Source organism: Trichechus manatus, unplaced genomic scaffold, assembly GCF_000243295.1.
Source record: "Trichechus manatus latirostris isolate Lorelei unplaced genomic scaffold, TriManLat1.0 scaffold00075, whole genome shotgun sequence".
Classification (NCBI taxonomy): domain Eukaryota; kingdom Metazoa; phylum Chordata; class Mammalia; order Sirenia; family Trichechidae; genus Trichechus; species Trichechus manatus.
In genome coordinates, this window is record NW_004444011.1 from 607,936 (window position 1) to 630,038 (window position 22,103).

At 39.3% G+C, this 22,103-nt stretch overlaps 1 protein-coding gene across 5 annotated transcripts in view; it reads right to left on the reverse strand.

Annotated features, from left to right (window-relative positions):
• The window catches only part of APBB1IP (amyloid beta precursor protein binding family B member 1 interacting protein), a 165,694-nt gene that overhangs the window by 62,790 nt on the left and 80,801 nt on the right, over positions 1-22,103 (reverse strand). For all 5 annotated transcript variants that reach the window (XM_023735014.1, XM_023735011.1, XM_023735013.1 and 2 more), the window contains 4 exons: positions 17,187-17,482; positions 12,119-12,196; positions 6,287-6,446; positions 5,048-5,169 (listed from right to left, as the gene is read on the reverse strand). In XM_023735014.1, the coding sequence (XP_023590782.1) occupies positions 5,048-5,169; positions 6,287-6,446; positions 12,119-12,196; positions 17,187-17,482 (656 nt within the window). The remainder of the gene's footprint in view (positions 1-5,047; positions 5,170-6,286; positions 6,447-12,118; positions 12,197-17,186; positions 17,483-22,103) is intronic.

Below are 22,103 nucleotides of genomic sequence, written 5' to 3' on the forward strand. Positions count from 1 at the left end.
AGAAAGGGCCATAATCAAAACATTAACCCTACAACTGGAACAAGTAGAAAGAGAGCAGCAAAAGAAGCCCTCAGGCATCAGAAGGAAGGAAATAATAAGAATCGGCAGAATTAAATGAAATAGAGAATGGAAAAAACAGTTGAAAGAGTTAACAAGCCCAAAAGCTGGTTCTTTGAAAAGATCAACAAAATTGATAAACCATTGGCCAAACTGACAAAAGAATAACAGGAGAGGAAGCAGATAACCCATACAAGAAATGAGATGGGTGATATCACAACAGACCCAAATGAAATTAAAAGAATCATAACAGATTACTAGAATTTCAGCCTTTGCCCTTTATGATTTTTGGTTTAATCTAGTTTTTCATGCAAAGCCAGTTTCTAACTAACTCTTCAAGTATTTTCTAGGCACAACCATGATTTGGGCCAGCTCTAGCCTGTAGGCTCACAGATGTAAAACTGAGTTGAGTGTGCAGAAGCAGGATCTCAGTTCTGTTCTACCCTCTTCTGGGAATCATCACTTCATTTAAGTGCTGTCATTACATTTTAAAAAGAATAACAGCCCAGATGAAATATAAGATGTATCTGGATTTTTGAACTAATTGCCTGAGGCACTGCTTGAGGCAAAAAAAAAAAATCTGAGGCAACTAAACAATTTCCAGGTTAGGTTTGCATAAGAAACTCCCTCAGGAAATAGTCTCTAGGACTTTTATTCGTTTGGTGTAAACTTAGCATAAAACAATAGGTTTTATTTTTTTAAAAAAACTATGAAAGTGTCTCAGTGTCTTTGTTATCTAGTGCTGCTATAACAGAAATACCACAAGTGGATGGCTTTAACAAACAGTAATTTATTCTCTCACAGTTTAGGAGGCTAGAAGTCCAAATTCAGGGCTCCAGCTCCAGGGGAAGCTTTCTTTCTTTGTTGGCTCTGGGAGAAGGTCCTTGTCATCAATCTTCCTCAGTGGAGGAGCTTCTCAGCACAGGGATCTTGGGTCCAAAGGATGTGCTACTCTCCTGGCTCTTGTTTCTTGGTGGTATGAGGTCCCCGTCTCTCTGCTCACTTCTCTCTTTTATATCTCAAAAGAGAATGACTTAAGACACAACCTAATCTTGTAGATTGAGTCCTGCCTCATTAACATAACTGCCTCTAATTCTGCCTCATTAGCACCATAGAGGTAGGATTTACAACACATAGGAAAATCATATCAGATGACAAAATGGTGGACAATCACACAAAATTGGGAATCATGGCCTAGCCAAGTTGACACACATTTTGGGGGGACATAATTCAATCCATAACACTCACCATAAGGTTTCTTCAAAGGGTTTTCAGGTATTCCAAAATTACCAAATTCTCCCTTTTAGGAGCCATTGTGTTGCAAATGGTGGTAGATGAGCTGCTAACTGAAAGGTTGGCCTTTCCATTCCACCCAGAAGCCTGGGAAGAAAGGCCTGTCAATCTACTTCCAAAATTAGCCACTGAAAACCCTATGGAGCACAGATCTACTCTGACTCATATGGGGTTGCCATGAGTCGGAGTTGACTTGAAGGTTACTGGTTTGATTTTTTGGTTGGGTATCAGTACAAAGATGGTCACAGTCACTTCTCTCACCCTAACGGCAACAGGCTGACACCACTATTCATGCAGAAGCACTGATCAGAAAGAAGGACGATTCAACCCAAAACTGAGACAACAGAAATACTTAAATTCAGCCACTTCCAGAACCATCCACTGAAGTTTTGGTTTTTAAATTTGATTGGCAATTAGGAGAATCTGCTTGCTTGGTGTATTATTAGCCAAAAGAATTCATTAGGGTGGACTTCTGTTTCCCTCTATAATTTCTGTTTCCCTCTATAATGGAGTAGCCTAGCCTGCAGCATCAAAAAATAGCTGGCAAAGCCAAATTTAAAAAGAAAACTGTGTGCAGGTGTTAAAGAGCTGCCAAGGCAACCAGAATACCAGGTCTGAAGAAACAAGAGAGAAAAGAACCACAAGGAGGTATCCAGACAATCTGAATTTTGTTTCCCCTTAAGGCATTTGTCAATTATCAGTCTGAGGTGAAAGGCTGAGAATCAGGGCAAAGGACTTGAAAAGTGGATATTGTAATGGCCAACAAACATTTGACAAGGTGCTTGAATCACTGACATCAGGTAAATTAAACTTAAAACCTCAGTTCAACCACATGCACAAGTACTACACACCCACAGAATGGAAAAAAAAAAAAAAAAGCAACACCAAGTGTGACGATTAAGATTATGTGTCAACTTGTCTAGGCCATGATTCTCAATGTTTATAGATGATCACTCCCATGATTGAATCTGTTGTGAGTAGCCAATCAGTTGAGAGGGAGTTTCCTTGGGGGTGTGGCCTGCATCCAAATATAAGCAGACTTCTGGCTTTTTGCTCGCTCTGGATCCTGTGGCTGCCTCCTGTCGTCTCACCTCTTGTTCTTGGGACTTGAGCTAGCAGTTTACCTGCCGATCTTGGGATTTGTCAATCTTCACAGCCTGTGAGCAAGAGTCCTGCTCCCCAACCTGTTGATCTTGGGTTCACCAGCCACTGCAGCTACATAAATCAGGAGAAACCTTGTGGTCTTGCCTGCTGATCTTGGAATTCTTCGACTTTCACAGCCTGTGAGCGGGAGCCCTGCTCTCCGACCTGTCGATCTTGGGCTCGCCAGCTTCTGTGGCTGTGTGAATTGGGAGAGGCCTCTACCCTGATCGATGGACTTGGGACATTCTAGCCTCTACAACTAGGTGAGCTGCTTCCTTGATATAAATATCTCTCTATATACATTTATACGCTTTACTGGTTTTGCTTCTCTAGAGAACCCAGCCTAAGACACCAACTGCTGGTGAGGATCTGAAATAGGAATTCTCATAAAACATTAATATGGAGGGCAAATCAAATCATGGAATCATTCTGGAAAAAATATCTGCAAAAGCTAAATACATACATAGCCTAAGAAATGTCTACATATGTTCAACAAAAGTCACATACAAGAATATTCCTAACAACAGTACTTGTTAAAGCCCCAACCTAGGAACAAGTCAAATATCCATCAACAACAGAATGGATAACCATATTCTTATATAGTGACACAATGGAATAATAAGTAGCAATGAAAAAGAAGAAACTACTGATATATGCAACAAACTGAATGAATGATAAGTGAAAAAAATTCTAAACATAAAAGACTACTGTGATATGATTCCATTTCATATGAAATGCAAAATAGATAAGATTAATCTAAGGCAACAGAGGTCAGGAGAGTGGCTGCCTTTGTAATGGGGAGTAATGGCAAGAAGGGGCATGAGGGAGGTTTCTGGAGCACTCTATTTGATGTGGGTGGTAGCTACATGGGTATGTTCACTTTGTAAAGATTCACAGAACAGCAGACTTAGCATTTATGCACTAGCTCATTAGACACTGCAGCAAACTGCAGATGTCCACTAATACCCATTCGCTCCTTTCTCCTCTTAGTTATACAATAGTATAGCCATGTTGCACAAATCTGGGTACTATTTTTATAGATTCCATGTGAAAGGTGTCTCCTGGCATTCTGCAAAGTGGTGACCTTAATATAAACCCCAATTTTAGCTGTGCAAATTGTTGTTCAGGTAGAGACTGCATTTCTCAGCTTCTCTTGTAGCTCAGTGTGACCATAATCTTAAGTTCTGGCCAGTGAGGTGTGAAAGAAAGTGTCATTTCCAGGTCTTTTCAGTAAGAAGGCCAGATATGCACCCTCCTGCTCTGTCCCTCCTTCCCATGGACTGGGAGATGGCCAGGTGGACAGGTTGCCTTGGGCCCGGAGACGGAAGCCATGTGTTGAGGATGGCAGAGACATCCTAGCCCTTTATGTCTGGACTGGCATGTGAGACAGAATAAGCTTTAGCTTGTTTTAGCCACTGACTTAGGGGGTCTCTTTGTTACAGTGGAGTCTCTGGATGGTGCAAATGGTTACTAACCTAAAGGCTGGTGGCTTGAATCTACCCAGACGCATCTCAGAAGAAAGCCCTGGCAATCTCCTTCCAAAAGATCACAGCCATCGAAAACCCTATGGAGGCACAGTTCTACTCTGACACACACGGGGCCTCTGTGAGCTGAAATCGATTGGACGGCAACTGGTTTGGTTTTTTGGTTTTGTTCCAGCAGCTTAAATGGTACCCTAACTGATAGAGACCTTAAAGCATGGTATTGAAGGTAGTTATGGGTTGAAAACTCTGTGCTTTTATTGTTCAATATTTATCACAAACAAAAGTTGTGAGTATGGCACCAAAAAACCTAGAGAAAATCCTAGAAAAAGAGCACAGTGTGGGGGAAAGAACATTTTCCTACAAGGGAGCTACTCTGGAGTCTCCTAATTCTGCCTCTAGTGACATCAGACTTGGTTTCTTACCTGTAAAAGGGAAAGGTCGTCTGGATGATCCTGAGTCTCTTCTACCTCTAACGCTCTGTGTTTTTCTTAGAGAGGCTTAAGGATGCTCATGCAATTACAGCTGGCTTGAGGCCACAGTGTGAAAAGACCTATAGTTCTCAGGGGGCATCCTTGTACACATGACTTGAAGCAAGCGCTTTCCAATATGAAGAGCAAGGCTTTTTACATGTAGATTGTTTGCAGACCTAAATCACAATACACTGTACATTTTCTAGGTGCTCCCATTGGTGATTCCAGCATTAATCAGTACCAGGTATGGACAACAACAACAACAAAAAGAGCATCTTTAAAATATGAAGCATCACCAACCAACAGTGCATCAAGGCATATTGGGTTAATGGAGCCAAACAGAAATAAGGACAGAAGAGGGAAATTAGACAACAGACAGGTATGTTCTGGATGGTGAATACAAAGAAATAAAATGGATGGTTTCTTTCTAGATCCCTCAGAGGGCTCTTAGTTTCCAGATGGCCTAAGAGTTGAGTTTTTATTTGAAAGGAATATGCTTGTAATATTTTGTGAGATAATGAACAATGTGGTTAGCACACAGGTGACATTAAAAAAAACTTCCATACTTTATATGGTTTAACAATATACAAGGTATCTTACCTGGGGGTTTTTAAAGACAGCATATTTTTCCTCTTTCTCCAAAAATAGCAATTTATTCTCTGTGTCTCTTGTCCAGTCTGATAAGACTTCAACAACATTTTCATGGTCTTCAAAAAGCCTCTCTGATGAAACAAGAAAAGGCATCTTTCAGACCCAACACATCACTGTTTCCAACTGAGAAAACAAGCTCTCATTCAGTTAAATACAATGCTTCATACTTTTCATAGGTTTTTTTAAAATTCTTGATTCTCACATGATGTCACATTGTAACATCCCTATTATGTTTATTTTTTCAGTGTCAAGTCTTTAACTTATTTTCATAAAAAACATGGTGGAAGAACCTAAAATACAGTGACAACGGTGAGGTATCACACTTTTTTCATATTAGCATTTTTGACTTGAATGAGTCCCAGGCATAGGCAAACATCCCTATCTGTAAGGAGGGCAATTAAGGCAAAGATTGGTGAGGCAACTTTAAATGGAATTGTACAATACATGCCGAATGCTCTAAAAACACTCCTAAAGCTCTAAAAACAGCTTATGAATACCTGAACCAAAGTTAAACTTAGGACAAAGTTAAATTTAGTGACATCAATTACATCAGTCATGTTGTGCAGCCATTGCCAATAGCTGTTGCAAAATTTTCATCACCATAAATAGAAACTCAATACCTCCTCAACAATGACTCCCTTTTCCCCTCATTCCTTCTGCCCCTGGTAACCACTAACGGTTTTTTTTGTTTTAACTACACCAATTTCTACCAACTGTTCTTTGCTCTCTGGGGCTGCACCTCCTCAACCAGTCAAAGTGTCAGAGAACAGCTGAGAGGGGATGAGGGAAGGAGAAATGAGCGCTATTACGAGCCTGTGGTAGAGATGTGCTATAGCTGAAGGCAGCTAACTCTAAAGAGACATTAGCCATCCAGGCCTTGGCACAATCTGCTCAGCTTACTAAACATGCAGTGAGAAGTATCATCCTGTCATTTTCTTTCCCTTATGGAACCACTAGAGAAGTTCCAATAATAATGTTTACATCCCCCAAGGTCTGGCCACCTGCTACAATCCAAGTTTCTTCACCACAAAGAAATGAAGAGGCACATGCTTAAACTGGCATAAGGGAAGTGATATATGGGACGTCTTGATAGCCTTGAACAAACTCTTCTTAATAACAGACCAAAGCTCATAACAAAGTAAACCCACAGGTTCTGAAGGACAGCTTACTGCTGGGGCTGGGACTTACCAATTTGTAGTTCAGGGTATATTTCATAAAGACACCAGTCTACATGGTAGTCACAATGAGTTTTCTCAAAAAGGTTGTCTAAAACATCTCGGGCCAACTGCCTTTCATCCACCATCAATGACTTTGTGCTGTTATCATTCATGTGCACCTTGACCACGAGCTGAGGAGAAAGCCACAGAGCAGCCAGTTTACTTCTGCAACTGGAGAAGGCCCCTAAGACTAAGGTTTCAAAGTCGCTACTGTTCCTGTGAATTTAAGTAAGAACTGTGTCCTGTGAACTCAGTATAAACCCACCCAAAGGCAGAGCACTGTTTTAGGTGCTAGGAATACAGTGGTGGTTGTGGGGGGAGGGATCTACAAGCACATGCATGAACTATTAGCTGCATAACCAGCAGAGAATTTTTGAGAACATGCTCATCAGCCAGAACCATCTGATACTCTTGCTTTAATGTCTGTTTGAATTTTAAAAGAGAACTGTAAGATGGCTAAAGACAAATTCTGACTCCTCTCCTGTTTGCCTAGGGTTGGTCCTGCTAATTTACAAGCAAGACTGACATTATTTTAAAAAGTGATTAGATGGGCTGGAAGGGAGAAAGAGGCCATAAAAATCAGTAACAGTTTTTCCTCCCTCAAAGTGTGGATTAGCTTGTGAGCAGAAGTCCCTGGGTGGTACAAACGGTTAAGCGCTTGACTCCTAATTCAAAGAGTGGTGGTTCAAACCCACCCAGAGGCACCTCAGAAGACAGGCCTGGCAATATGCTTCTGAAAGGTCACAGCCTTGACAATCCCATGGAGCAGGGGGTTGCCATAAGTTGGAATCAACTTGACAGCAACTATCAACAGTAACAAGGCTGTAAGCACATGAGTAAATGCCCCTTCCAGACCACCCCTACCTAACCTGACCTTGAGAACAGTTTTTCAGTTTGGTGTGTGGCTTCTGTAGTTTGTTACCAAGAGTTACTAACAAGGCTACGGAGTTGAAAGGAGTTAAAGCACTTACGTAGTGCCTCTCTTCCCAACACATGCAAACCCTGATACTCAAAATGTAGATATCAGGGCAGTAAAAGGGCCTTCCCCTCCAGGACCATTCAAATCAGACCCTTACCCAGGCTTGCCTGAACAATGCCTTTCCCCATCCTTGAAAACCTGTAACCTAGAAACCTGTAGTTAGATAGTTGCTTCTTTCCTATTTTTGTCTTTTGATGTATTAAAAATGATAGGCCAGGAACCACTGTATCAAAGATCCATGCATTTGATCTTAGAAGTGAAGCATGGAGGGTTGCATGGAAAAATGTAGAAATTCCTCAAAGAGTGGTCTTTACTATGATTTATCTTCTGTGGAAGACACACTTGCTGCTTTCTGCTCAGAGTTACTGCAATAAATTAGCTACATGTCGTAAGAAACATTACCAACATTAGAGCTTTGAAAACTTAATCTTCCTGATGAGAAAATTAATGATATTTGACCACATTTCATTCCTGCTTAAGAATTCTTGAGAAAATAAAGGATATGCTGGTATTTTCTTTTGTTTTTATAGGAAGAAAAAAACTAGACCACATAATTTAACAATGATGTAAGAGTTTTTTGGGGCAGTAATTGTAAACTAGATTTAATCCATATATTCTAATTAATGTCCACAATTACAGCATTTAGAAAACAAATAGTCCAAGAGGACACTGGTAATTTTTAGAGAGAATAAATCATATTTATTATTCTTCACAGTTTCTATTACATTTGCAAGCTGCGCAGTAGCTCTATGCCAACATGTAATTATGCTATAGCAAGCTCAGTACTTTTCATATCTATACTATATGATATGGTATAAAAATGATTCAAGAATGAAACAAAATTCACCTTTCTAATTCATTAAAGATTTTATAGACTTTATAATTTTTCTTTTGTAAGCTGTTAAATACAAGAATATTCTAGCATTGTATCATTTACAATATTTTTTATAAGATCTACAAATTAAATTGCTCTGTTGTGTTACTGAACTTCAGAACAAACAAAATTAAATAATGAGTCTGATTCTGTTTCTAGTTCCAAAAGCTTTGCACCAGAAGCTGTGAATATCATTTGTAATCCAAAATGATGTCAATGCACCACAGAATACTTAAGGGCAAAGCACTTTGGATAAACTTGATTTCCATCCTTTAAAAACATGTTTTAGATTATGCATGAGTACATTTAAGATTTTTTTTTAACGTACGAGAATGTCCCAGTTATTTTCTTAATGTTCTGTGCCACAGAGAGGAGTTTGTTTTAGAATATAAATTTGTAGTGTGAAATCAAGACAAATACACAACCTAGCTTTTCAATTTTCTTTCCTTTCCCACTGATTAGAGCAGCTTCTGTTTTACATCATTTTTGTTGAACTGCGGCAGGCTATGGGCTTCATGTTTACTGTTATAATTCACCTGAACTAAAGTATAGCTAAATTCTCCCACTTTCTGATACACAGCAGGAAATAGATGCTATCTATACCCTCCTCTGTTCTCTTAATCGCCAGTTGAAGCAAATAGATTGAATTCTGCTAGTTGCTCTTTTCACCTAAGAAAAAATTTCTCTTCATTTCCCTCTGAAAATGGTCCTGACTTTCTAAACAATCCAGTGGCTTGGAATAATTTAACTAGTTATGATTTTTTTTTTTTTACTATCTATGATTTTTATATTTACTCATTTTCTTGTCTTTTTATCTCAAAAAGTAAAGTCAGTGACTCAGTAAGCCTATCTTCATTTGCCATCCATTTGTAACTCAATGCTTCTTACTCAAAGAGGCCTCTTGATCATCAAACCAAGTCAAAGCGTTGCATAGGCAACCTCTATCACTTCTTTCTGTTCTATTTTCCTCGCAGCACTATCTCCCCCATCAGAATTTAACTACACTAGCGGGGGTCTTGCCTGACTTGTTCATTTGGTACGTCCCTAGCACCTGTTCTAAGAGGTGGGGATGCATCTGCGAACAGATAAAAATTCCTTCCCTGCCCGGGAGGAGCTTTATAGGGGTGTGGGTGGGATACAGGCAATAAATATGATAAATAAGTAAAATAGATCATATGTTGGATAGTGATAAAACCAGCTGCCATCCAGTCAACTCCAACTCGTGGCGACCCCATGTGTGTCAGAGTAGAACTGTGCTCCATAGTATTTTCAATGGCTGCTTTTTGTGAAAGTAGATCACCAGGTTTTTCTTCCGAGGCACCTCTGGGTAGACTTGAACCTCCAACCTTTTGGTTAGCAGCCAAGCATGTTAACTGTTTGCACCATCCAGGGATTCCATGGTGATAAGTACTGAGGAGAAAAATAAAGTAGGGAAGGATATGTGTATGTGCATGTGTGTGCAGGCATGTGTATGTGCACACACATGCAATGTGTGATGAAGGTGATCAAAGACTTATAGGAGCTAAACAGAGTGAACCTACCTAGAATCTGGGGAAGAGCTTTTGGGGCAGGGGGAATGAAAAGATTCTGAGGCAAGGGCATGCCTGGAATGTTGGAAGAGCAGCAATGAGACCAGGTGGCTAGAATAGGGGGTGTCATGTTTGAATTATGTCCCCCCAAAAATGTGTGTATCAATTTGGCTAGGCCATGATTCCTGGTACTGTGTGATTTTCCTGTATGTTGTAAACCTGCCTCTACGATGTTAATGAGGGAGGATGGGTGGCAGTTGTGTTAGTAAGGCAGGACTGGATCTACAAGACTGGATTGTGTCCTACGGCAATCTCTTGAGATATAAAAGACAGAAGTGAGCAGAGAGACAGGGGGACCTCATACCATCAAGAAAGCAGTGTCGGGAGCAGAGCGCGTCCTTTGGACTGGGGTCCCTGCACCGAGAAGCTCCTAGTTTGGGGGAACAGTGATGAGAAGGACGAGAGACAGAAAGCCTTCCCCTGGAGCTGACACCTTGAATTTGGACTTTTAGCCTACTTTACTGTAAGGAAATAAACTCCTCTTTGTGAAAACCATCCACTTGTGGTGCTTCTGTTAGAGAAGCACTAGATGACTAAGACAGGGGGAATGACAGAGTGGTGGGAAATGAGGCCAGAGAGGTAATGGAGCAGCCAGATCCTATAGGGGCTTTAGGCCACTGTCAAAATTTTGGCTTTTACCGTGAGACGGGGAGCCAGTGGAGGCTTTTGAGCAGAAGAGGAATAGGAAGGGAGGATAATAAGAACTGGAGCACAGCTGGAGAGGCTGGTCTTAGAACAGAAACATAGATGGTTCACTTACAGTAAGAGGAAAAAATGTGGGATATATGTGCATAGGTGCAGCTAGGTAGGAAGGTAAATGTATTAGTGGGAGCTTGTACAATTTTTCTCATTGAAATAGGAAGAAAAATCATTAGTTGAGAGAATGTGGATGAGGAAAGTGGTATTGGAAGTTTTAAGAGAGAAAACAAGGTATTAATCATTTTCTAGGTGAGTGGGAGAGTGACTAGACTAGGGAAGCAGAGTGTGATTCCTAGGCAGTACTAAGAGCCCCTTAACAAGAGTTGTACCTTTTGCTCCAGCTTTTTCAGTGCTGCCGGCAATGAGTAGGTAGTTAGATTTAAACAGGGCTTAACAAAGTGAGGACAACAAAGGGAGAGAACAGCAAGGGAAATGAGGATGTATCGTTTCAATGACTGACCACTGAACTTAATTATATATACAGAATAGGGAAGAATGATCATAAAGAAGTTCCTGCATGTTTGGAATGAATGGAAACAGACTGATCTGGAAATACTCTCATAGCACCCGTGAACCTTGAAAGTCTGGATCCACAAATAGTCAAAGAATATTTATTAAATATCAGTCAACATGAATTCAACACCTTCATTCAAGGAACTGTGGGAATAGAAAATGCAATGCCCTATAGGAAAAGCACAATCATCCAACTATAAGTGTTATGGATTGAACTGTGACCCCCAAAAATGTGTGCCAACTTAGCTAGGCCATGATTACCAGTATTGTGTGATTGTCCACTATTTTGTCATCTGATCTGATTTTCCTATGTGTTGTAAATCATACCTCTATGACGTTAATGAGGCAGGATTAGAGGCAATTATGTTAATGAACAGGACTCAGTCTACAAGATTAGGTTGTGTCTTAAGTCAATCTCTTTTGAGATATAAAAAAGAGAAGCCAGCAGAGACAGGGGGATCAAGACAGAAGCACCAGGAGCATAATGCATCCTTTGGACTTGGGGTCCCTGTGCTGAGAAGCTCCTCGACCAGGGGAAGATTGATGACAAGGACCTTTCCCCAGAGCTGACAGAGAGAGAAAGCCTTCCCTTGGAGTTGGCACCCTGAGTTTGGACTTCTAACCTCCTAGACTGTGAGAGAATAAATTTCTCTTTGTTAAAGCCATCCACTTGTGGTATTTCTGTTATGGCAGCACCAGATGACCAAGACAATAAGTAAAAAGTTCTTAATGAGTCTCAGAGATGATACATGCTTCAGGAATTGAAATAAGATGAAAGGAAAGGGAGCCCTGGGTGTAGACGCTAATTTCCTGCCTGTATAGCAGCCAAGCCAAGGGCCCTTTCCTTACTTGCTTAGGGTCATAATTCTACTCTCGTTACTTCAGCTCCTAGAAATATCATGTGCCAACCAACAAAAAAGCCAAAGAAATTTCCACATTTATGCTAACGTATGTTCCCTAGCTATCAATCCCCAATGAACTAACTGGTGTTACAGAAAGAATAACTATATAATTTATCGTTCCCTTTAAAATTTGTTTTAATTGCAAGTATTTGGAAAGCATCACTCAAATTTTTAATTTTTTTTTATCATCAAGTATAATAAAATGTCATCAATTTAACTCTCCATACGAAAGTATTTCATAGTTTACCTTCTTAACCTTGGCCTCCTTCAGTTTTTCCAGTGCCAACTTAATTTTATCAGCCTTGGCTTGGGCTGCTTCTTCTTCCTGTAAAAAGGCAAAATACTCAACAGAGTCAATTAAATAACACCAGTGAGTAATTACCCGTGCCTTCACTAGCACCTTACTTTACATTAACAAAAGGCTGTATTCAGAGGCACCAAATTTCACATGATCGATTTTTAGAATGGAAATGAATTATAATAGAAATCTTCAATCAAAAGACATAGAAGGCAGTCAGCCTTTATATCTTAAGAATTGTAACTGAAAAGATGAACTGATGGCTTTAGCCGTGCTTCATGTATTTAGACCACAGAAATCTCTGCTTTGTTCATAAACTGGGGTCTAACTGAAGGAATCTATGGATGGATCTCAAGGGATTTGAGAACCACCCCCCCGCAAAGTTATATGCACCCTTTTGGGTCATTATGTGTTTTCTAAAGGAGCCCTGGTGGTGCATTGGTTAAGTGCTCGGCTGCTAGGCAAAAGGTTGGTGGTTCAAACCCATTAGTGGCTCTGTTGGAGAAACAACCTGGAGATTTACTCCCATAAAGATAAAGCCTAGGAAACCATACGAGGCAGTTCTACTCTGTCACATGGAGTCACTATCAGTTGGAATCAACTTTACGGCAAACAACAACAACAACGTGTTTTCTGGGATGCCTAGTTTTTATTAGATTCGTAAAGGGGCACTTAATTCTCCAAAAGTTAAGACTTAGGCTCAAACTGATAATTCACGGAGAAAGCACTGACAAACACACACAAGCAGGCAGGAAAGAGAGTGAAATATTTTGAGTCCAAAGCCCTTTGATTTCTGCACATTAATATTCCAACAGGATTATTATGGCTCTCCTTATATCTATAGGGTCACTATGAGTCAGAACTGACTCCACGGCAACTATTTTTTTTTAATATCTATTATAATGACCAGGAAAAGAGCTGTTCTAGTTGAGTTCTAATTACTTGAAACTAGATATATATTTTCTTACACCAGTGCTTCTTAAGGTTTTTTTTTTTTTTTTTTTTTGAGTCACAAACCCCTTTGGAATATGTTGAAAGCTATGAAGCTCATAAAAATTCACATATGCATTCAACTTTGCATATAGTTTCAGGGGATTCATGGACCCCCTTGAAATCTTCATAAATCCAAATCATTTCTATATAGATCACCAATTTTCAAATACTTAGTCTACAATAAATACACAGTAGAGCAATACTGAGTATGACTTAATATTTGTTCATTCAAAAGGCATTTTAGTAACTTTCAGGGTGCAGTGGGCTGAATGGCACCACCCAAAACTATGTCCATGTTCTAACCTCTAGAACCTATGACTGTGACTGTACCTGGAAAAGAGGTCTTTTAAAATGTAATTAAGTTAAGGATTTTGAGATAAGGAAATCACCCTGGATTATCTAGGTGGGTGGGTCCTAAACCCAATGACAAGTGTTCTTATAAGAGATACACAGAGGAGAACACAGAAGAAGAGAAGGCAGTGTTAAGACAGCGGCAGAAATTAAAGTGATGCCACCATAAGCCAAGGAATGCTGGCAGCCACCAGATACTCAAAGATGCAAAGAATGGATTCTCCCTTAAAGCCCACAGAGGAAGTGCAGCCCTTAATTTTGTACTCCCAGCCTCCAGAATGTGAGAGAACAGATTTATGTTGTCTTAAGCCACCCAATTTATGGTAATTTGTTATAGCAGCCACAGGAAACTAATACACAGGGTCACTAGGGTCATATTTATGAAAACTGATCTAAGCATCCCAAAGTAAAACAAAGGTGACAACCATAGGAAATTGAGCTAATTATTATTCCAAAATATTTTTAAGTGGCTTACTCTAAGAGAAATCCTTAATAGTGGTCTTTTTACTTTTATAAGAGACATGAGTTAATGTCTGAAAAAATGATTATACATACTGCCAGTGGTCTGTATTCTACTATTCAGAAATTTATTAATATCAAGCACTTACCACCTGCCTGCCCCATAAAACATTACAAGTGATACATAGCTATATCTTTGCTCTATTGAACACAGCTACCAAAGTCAACAACATTCAGTTTACAGACATGTAGAAAACAAAACTCTGAAAGAGTTAACAGTACTCAGGGAGCCAACAATGTAAACCAGCAAATGCCATTCGAGAGACAGATTCTATTCATTCCCAGATTTAACACATATTTATTTTTTATTATGTTTTAAATGAAGGTTTACAGAACAAACTAGTTTCTCATTAAACAGTACACATATTGTTTTATGACACTGGTTTACAACCTCATGACATATCAACACTCTCCCTTCTTGACCTTGGGTTCCCTATTACAGCTTTCCTTCTGGTACTGCCTTCTAGACCTTGTCCCTAGGCTGTTGTGTCCTTTTAGTCTTGTTTTGTTTTATGGGCCTGTCTAATCTTTGGCTGAAGGGTGAACCTCGGGAGTGACTTCATTACAGAGTTAAAAAGGTGTCTAAGGGCCATACTCTCGGGGTTTCTCCAGTCTCTGTCAGGCCACAACACATATTTTTGAGTACTGGAGGAGCCCTGGTGGCGCAGTGGTTAAGAGCTACGGCTGCTAACCAAAAGGTTGGCAGTTTGAATGCACTAGCCACTGCTTGGAAACCCTATGGGGCAGTTCTACTCTGTCCAATAGGGTTGCTATATGAGTGGGAATTGACTCAACAGCAACAGGTTTGGTTTGGAAGGAGCCCTGGTGGTGCAATGGTTAAGAACTTGGCTACTAACTGAAAGGTTGATGGTTTGAACCTACCCAGCGGCTCCATGGGAGAAAAGACCTGGCAATCTGCTCCCATAAAGATTACAGCCTAGAAAACCCTACGGGGCAGTTCTACTCTGTCCTACTTGGTAGCTGTGAGTCGTAACTGACTCGATGGCACACAGTAGCAGCAGCAGCACTGAGTAACTACCGCATGCCAGATGCTGTTCTACATGTGGATACAAAAATAGAGGGAGTGGACAAGGTCTGTTATTGTTGTTGTTGTGTACTGTTGAGTCAATTTCAACTCAGTGACCCCATGTGACAGAGTAGAACTTTCTCATAGGGTTTTCTTGGCTGTAATCTTTACGGAAGCAGATTGCCATGTCTTTTCTCTCATGGAGCTGCTGGTGGATTCAAACCAAGGCTTTGAACCAGTTCGTTTGGGTTCAAACCCCTGATGATAATTTGCATTTCCACCGCAGATATACTGAATCAGAATCTACATTTTAACAAGATTCCCAGGTGATTCTTATGTAGAATACATTTTGAGAACCACTGCTCTACTAGTGGTCCTCAGAATTGGTCCCTAGGGCCTAACCAGCAGCATTAGCATAGCCTGGGAACTTAGAAACACAAACTCTCAGCAGGGGTTCAAACCAGAACGAACCAGTTGGAAGCCCTGGTTCGAACTTCCAACCTTTCAGTTAGCAGCCGAGCACTTAATAACTGTGCCACCAGGGCTCTTTTGTGCAAGGTCTAGTAGGGCACAAACTGGGGAGCAGATATAACAGTAGATTGCTCCCATTTTAGAGGCTAAGGGATTAAGCAACTAGCCTGAAGTCACACAGCTGAGCAGAGTTCCCATTCTTCCTTCTTTTCCTACGTCACTCTTTGTAAAGGGTGTATTTGCTAACTTACACAGCAAGACTGTTGTAAATTATGTCCAATGGCATTTTGTGAGAACTGAAATATTGAACTTCCTGTGGGGGAAACAATTAAAACAATTCACTGGTGTTGTGTCAGCCTTTTGGTGAGGTAGCTTTTGTAGGAGTCACTGTCAGAAGGAATCCAGGCGATGCAGGTATAGAACCTCCATACACTGGTGACACTTCCGTCTTACAGAAGTCTCAGTTTGCTAAATGTTGACCAAATTAAACCAGAGTGTCTGGAGCTTATGTCATTGCTTTTGTGTTTGTATCTGTTTATTTTACCACAATTCCTGGGACAGTTATGTGAGGTGTTACTTTCTTACTGACGCTTGGGACAATGTATTAAACCAGATTCTGAAGGTTGGAACTATCAGAGATGCCAGGATGCTATTTTCACTATAAAAAGGTTTAGATACTTCATAATTATTTGAGTATTAAACCCCTGAAAACTGAGCTAGAAGCTGTGGTAACTTTTTTAAAGTATAATAACATGAGAAAGACGGAGGTTAAATGGCTCTACCCAGAAGAATTTGGGACAATGATTTTTTCACGCTGTTGCCTTCTGATTTAAATCTGTTGAATCAGGAGTATAATCTGACTCTATTCATGTACAACATCTGAACAACATTCTCAAATTACCTGCCTCGTAAATCAGCAACATTTTTCTCACTGCCCAAAGCTTAGTTTATTATTAACCAAACTTATCATTTTCTTAAGCTATAAAAGAGACTATAATTAAGCAATAAATATTTGTTTCCAAGGAGCTGCTGGTGAACTTGAACTGCCAATCTTTTTGGTTAGTAGCCATAGCTCACGGTAGCCCTTAACCACTGTGCCACCAGGGCTCCAATAAATACGCAGTATAGAAAAACTCTTAGGTACTTAAAAATCTGTCCCACATTCATACAAAGTTAATAAAACATTTCCCCCAAATGCTGAGTATTCTCAGTGAATGCCTGCATACAAATATAGTTTTTAACCAATTATAATAATTCTTGAATATGGATCTAAAATATTCTTTATATACATCTGTGTCTTGTTAAGAAGACCTGGTGACACAATAGTTAAAGCGCTCAGCTGCTAACAAAGATTGATGGTTCGAACCCACTAGTTGCTTTGCAGGACAAACGACCTGGTGATCTGCTCCCGTTAAGATTACAGCCTAGGAAACCCTATGGGGTAGTTCTATTCTATCCTATTGGGTCGCTATGAGTCAGAGCCAACTTGACAGCGCACGCTCTTATTTATGGAGGATTCTGACTTTGCAATGAACATACCCAGTATCCTTGTTTTTTAGTATCTCAGAGTTTCAGGTGGCCATGACTTCACAGAAAGCCAAAGATGATAGGTATCAGAGGTCAATGGTCCTGCCACCTGTGGCGCCACTCACTTACCTGAGAGAGAGGCTCAGGAGGTGGTGGTGGAAGAGGAAGGTCTAACATGGGATTGGCTGGTGGGGGTGGTAAATCATCTTCATAGTACCTAATACTAGTTGCAGCAACAATTGCTTCATAACCCAGAGAGGCTGCACCACTGAAATTGGATGATTCCTCGAGAGATGCTGAAGGACGTTGATTCTGAGAAGCAGCTTTCTGTGCCTGGATTGTCCTCTGTTCAGCTTCACTAATGTCTGCTACCAGATCAGCCATGAGGGCATCTAAATCTTTGTCCTCCAAAGCATTTAAGGACTCTGGTGGGGAAAATCACATTAATGATAAAAGCTATTTTGTACCTGAAGAAACTGAAAGAAGATATATATATTTTTTAAATCACAAAATTTTATTTTCTCAATATAAAATGCAAAAATTGGAACCTCTTATATAATTATTCACTTCTAGGATACAATTTGGTTCAAGATGAACTGACTTTTTACCTCTTAGTTTGTAGGGTTGTTAGCACTTATGTATGTTCTAGATTTATGCCATATAATTCCTTTCTTATTAGTAGTGAAAGATTAAAACTTCGTAAAATGTGCCTAACATTATTAAGTAATTTATATTCTTAATAATTTAATTTTTATCATGTAGGCCAGTGCCAAAGACATAGATATCTGTACACAGCAATACATCATCATCTTGTTGCACTTCAAAGCTTTGTTAAGCAGAAAGATGTAAATCAAGCTGAAAACCAGTCAGAAATAGTTCCAACAATTAAACTGTGATAGCTGTGAGACGATGAGGATGATTTCATTAAAGTCCCTAAAAATGGATCAGGTAAATAGCTTTTCTTTTGTTAGGACAGAGGTTTAAAACAGAAATTTTACGTACAACTCTAATACATGATATGCAACGATCTTAATGCAAAATGAGAAACAATGGAAATAATGCAAAGTAAATGTCAACCATATGACCACCACTCCCATTTTTTCTTATTTTTTTTATTGTGCTTTAAGTGAAAGTTTACAGTTCAAGTTAGTTTCTCATATAAAAATTTATACACACTTTGTTATGTGACCCTAGTTGCTTTCTCTATACTGTGACAGCACACTCCTCCTTTCCATCCCAGATTTCCCATGTTCATTCAACCAGCACCTAACCCTCTCTGCCTTCTCATCTCACCTCCGGACAGAAGCTGCCCATTTAGTCTCATGTATCTACTTGAGCTAAACAGCACTCTCTTTACGAGTATCATATGTTTTATAGTCCAGTCTAATCTATATCTGAAGAGTTGGCTTCAGGAATGGTTTCAGTTCTGGGCCAACAGAGAGTGCCGGGGCCATGTCTTCCGGAGTCTCTCCAGTGTCAGTCTGGTCTTTTTACTAGAATTTGAATTCTGCACCCCACTTTTCTCCTGCTCTGTTAGGGTCTGTCTTGTGTTCCCTGTCAGGGCGGGCATTGGTGGTAGCCAAGCATCGCCTGAATGTCTTGAAAGAAGATAGTTTTTAAGAGCAATATTTGAAATGGAGTCCTGGTGGCACAGTGGTTAAAGTGCTAGGCTGCTAACTGAATGGTTGGTGGTTCAAATCCACCAGCTGCTCCTTGGAAACCCTATGGTGCTGAAATCCTGTTTTTGCTATGACTTAATGAGAAAGACTGAAAACATTTTTATTCAACAGCACACATGCAAATATAGGAATTCCTAAAAACAATTATTGTTACATTTACTGAGTGCTTACTGTAAGTGAGCTTGCTAACATCGAATAAAGAACATCAAAGGAGAAAACGCCACCCCTACACAAGGAAGCTCACAGACCAGCTATAAAGTCAAATCCATGCACATGAACAGCTGCCTAAGCAGTGAATTCTTGTATATCCTCGTGTGAAATCTTAAGAATTTAGAAAAGCAGGGAAAGAGAATATTGGAAAGGGATGGAAGTGGAGGTCTCCCTAAGTGTTTGGAGGGCAGGTGGAGTTCAACTAGTAAAAATATCTGGAAGAAAGTGGGTCTCAATCAACTGGGGTGTCAAATGCCTTGAGACTTTGTGGTGAGGATGGAGCTTCTGTAGGCATGCAGCCACAGGGTTAAGGTATGGCAGGTAGGGCAGTGACCTGGGCGTGCTTGAGGAGGGGCGCTAATGAACAGTTTCTATTAGCCATCACAGTTTCCATTGCCAGATGTGAGAGTTCATTCAGCAATTTAAATCTAATTGCCATAGGCGCTATTTTCCGTAGAAAGGCCCTTGGCACACCACACAACTACAGGACCTCTCACATTCAAGAGAAAGCAAATTAATGATAAATGGCAGGAATCAAAGTGGTACGGGGGCCTAAGAATTTTTTAAAAAGTAGTTTTATTAAATTATTAAATGGTAATTTTCTGAAGACAGTGAACTGGGAGTTAATATTTAAAGGAAAAGGTAGACATAGATTTTTAGAGTGAGGGGGAGAGAGGATAGTTCACTTTAGAATTCCTTCCATGTGTGAGATTACTGCACCAGATGTATGATCCAGATGGTTGATTAGATTGTGTGGAGTAGTGTCAGTGAGTAATGTTAGTAGAGAGTTTTGATGAGGAGGTATACATTAGATGGCTAACGTAATAAACAAGGATTGGGAGGACAAATGATCTATGAGGAAGATAATTCTAGATGCTGTGTGTAGGACAATGGGAGCAGTGAAAATGAAGCCTACTCAGTAACAAATAAGCATAAAGCTTTGTGAAATAATTTACTGCCAAACATCATCATAATAAATTTCACGTAAGGTATTAAACCAAAACCGAACCAGTTACTGTTGAGCCGATTCCGACTCATGGTGACCCCATGTGTGTCAGAGTAGAACTGCTCCACAGGGTTTTCATGGCTGTGACCTTTAGGAAGTGGATCACCAGGCCTTTCTTCTGAGGTGCCTCTATGTGAGTTCAAACCACCAACCTTTGGTTAGTAGCTTAGCACTTAATAGTTTGTGCTACCCAGGGACTCCTATGTAACATAATACCTTAATGTTAATAGTTCTAGGGTACAGTACTCTGACTAAAGTTTGGATCTCCTAAATGTGTACAGAGTTTATTTTCTTCTAAGCCATTTTTAGAAATAATTTCTTTATAAAATTAAGTTAAATTAACTATAATGTTTTCAGAGAAAATATATGTAGAACAAATGGAACATATTATAATTTCCTAATGTTATCAATTACATTAAGACTCTGTTGACATATAAACAAATACCTTTTAATCATTTATAAAAATTTTAGGGACAAAATTCCCATAATGATCCCGGATACCCTTTTAACTCAGTACTGAAGTCACTCCTGAGGTTCACCCTTCAGGCAAAGATTAGACAGGTCTATAGGCCCAACAATAACACACGTGAGGGACGTGCTTTACAGTTCAATCATGTATATGAGACTAATGGGCACTCCAGCCCAAAAGCAAAGAAGGCAGGAAGGGACAGGAAACTGGACAAATGGAAACAGGGAATCCAGGGTCAAGAAGGGGAGACTGTTGACACATCGTAAGGTTGGCAACCAATGTCACAAAACAATTTGTGTATTAACTGTTCAATAAGAAACTAATTTGCTCTGTAAATTATCTCCTAAGTCACAATAAAATAAATTCCCATAATAGTACATTAATAATTTCTAAAGAAAATTATAATCCTAAATTTATTAATATGGAATTAAGTAATGTGGAAATAGGGAATAAGGTAGAAATGGACTCCACTCTGAAGTTTGTCACTAAATCTTGCAATTATTTTGGGCAAAATATTTTTAACTCACTTTAGCAATGCCTTTAAAGTGAAAGCAATAACAATTCTCTTCCTATTCTAATTCACTACAAATTTAGTTTAATTTTTTGTACACGTAAGTGCTTTTTTGTAGTCTTGTCCTATATCTGAATTGTGCCACATGTGTTTTTTTCTTGTCTCCTTTATGAGCTTCTTGTTAGTGTACTTTCAACATTACACATGTTTATTTATTGCTGGGTTTCTTAGTTTCTATCATTTAGTAACTTTTTGGATACTGGGTACTGAGCTTAGGAAGCATTAGTTGAATTGACTTCAACTGAACTGAACTCAAGTATTGATTAAATTTTAATTGAAATGACTAAAAGCACTTAGCTGTTATGAGTGCGTAAGACTAAATCTGCATTGTTCATATGCACAAGGATATGTTATCTATTACTGACATAATGTTACGAAGTGTATTACTTTTGTTAAGTTTCATTAATGTTACCATCTTGATGGAAATAACTAACAGGAATAAGTTCATATGGCAAAGTGAAGAGGAAAATGGGGTATGAAAAGGAGAAAACTGTGAGAGGTATATTACAATTTATCAAGATACAGACACTGGCACCTCATGGTTTACCAGAAAACTACTGAAAACAATAAAAAAGAAACCCAGTGAGTGACAGAAATAAAAGTTGGAACTCCGGCTTCTGTGATTGGTCTTCTCTTTTACTTGTTTTTCATACGTCGGTAGGCATAGCAAGCAAGCCTTTGGCAAATCTTTTTCAAGAGCTGGAGTGAATTCTCATTAATTTGGAAGCCATTACTTAAAGATTTATTGTAATTTAAATAGTACATGAGTTAAACATGGTCTTTGTGCTAAAAAAGAAGAGAGTGTATACTAAGAAAATGAGGTGACAATCTCAGGGGGAAAAAAATGTCCAAAAGAGCAAGTATGTTATATATAAATTAAAATATATTTTGAAGCGTCCATTCATATATTTTCAATTAACATGAAATGGACAATTCATTATTTTTTTTAAACAGCTCAGATCAGAATTTCTGTTTTTTATTAAAAAAATTTTTTTTATTTTACTTTAGGTGAAGGTATACAGAACAAATAGTTTCTCATTAAACAGTCAGTACACATATTGTTTTATGACATTGGTTAACAACCTCACTACATGTCAACACTCTCCCTTCT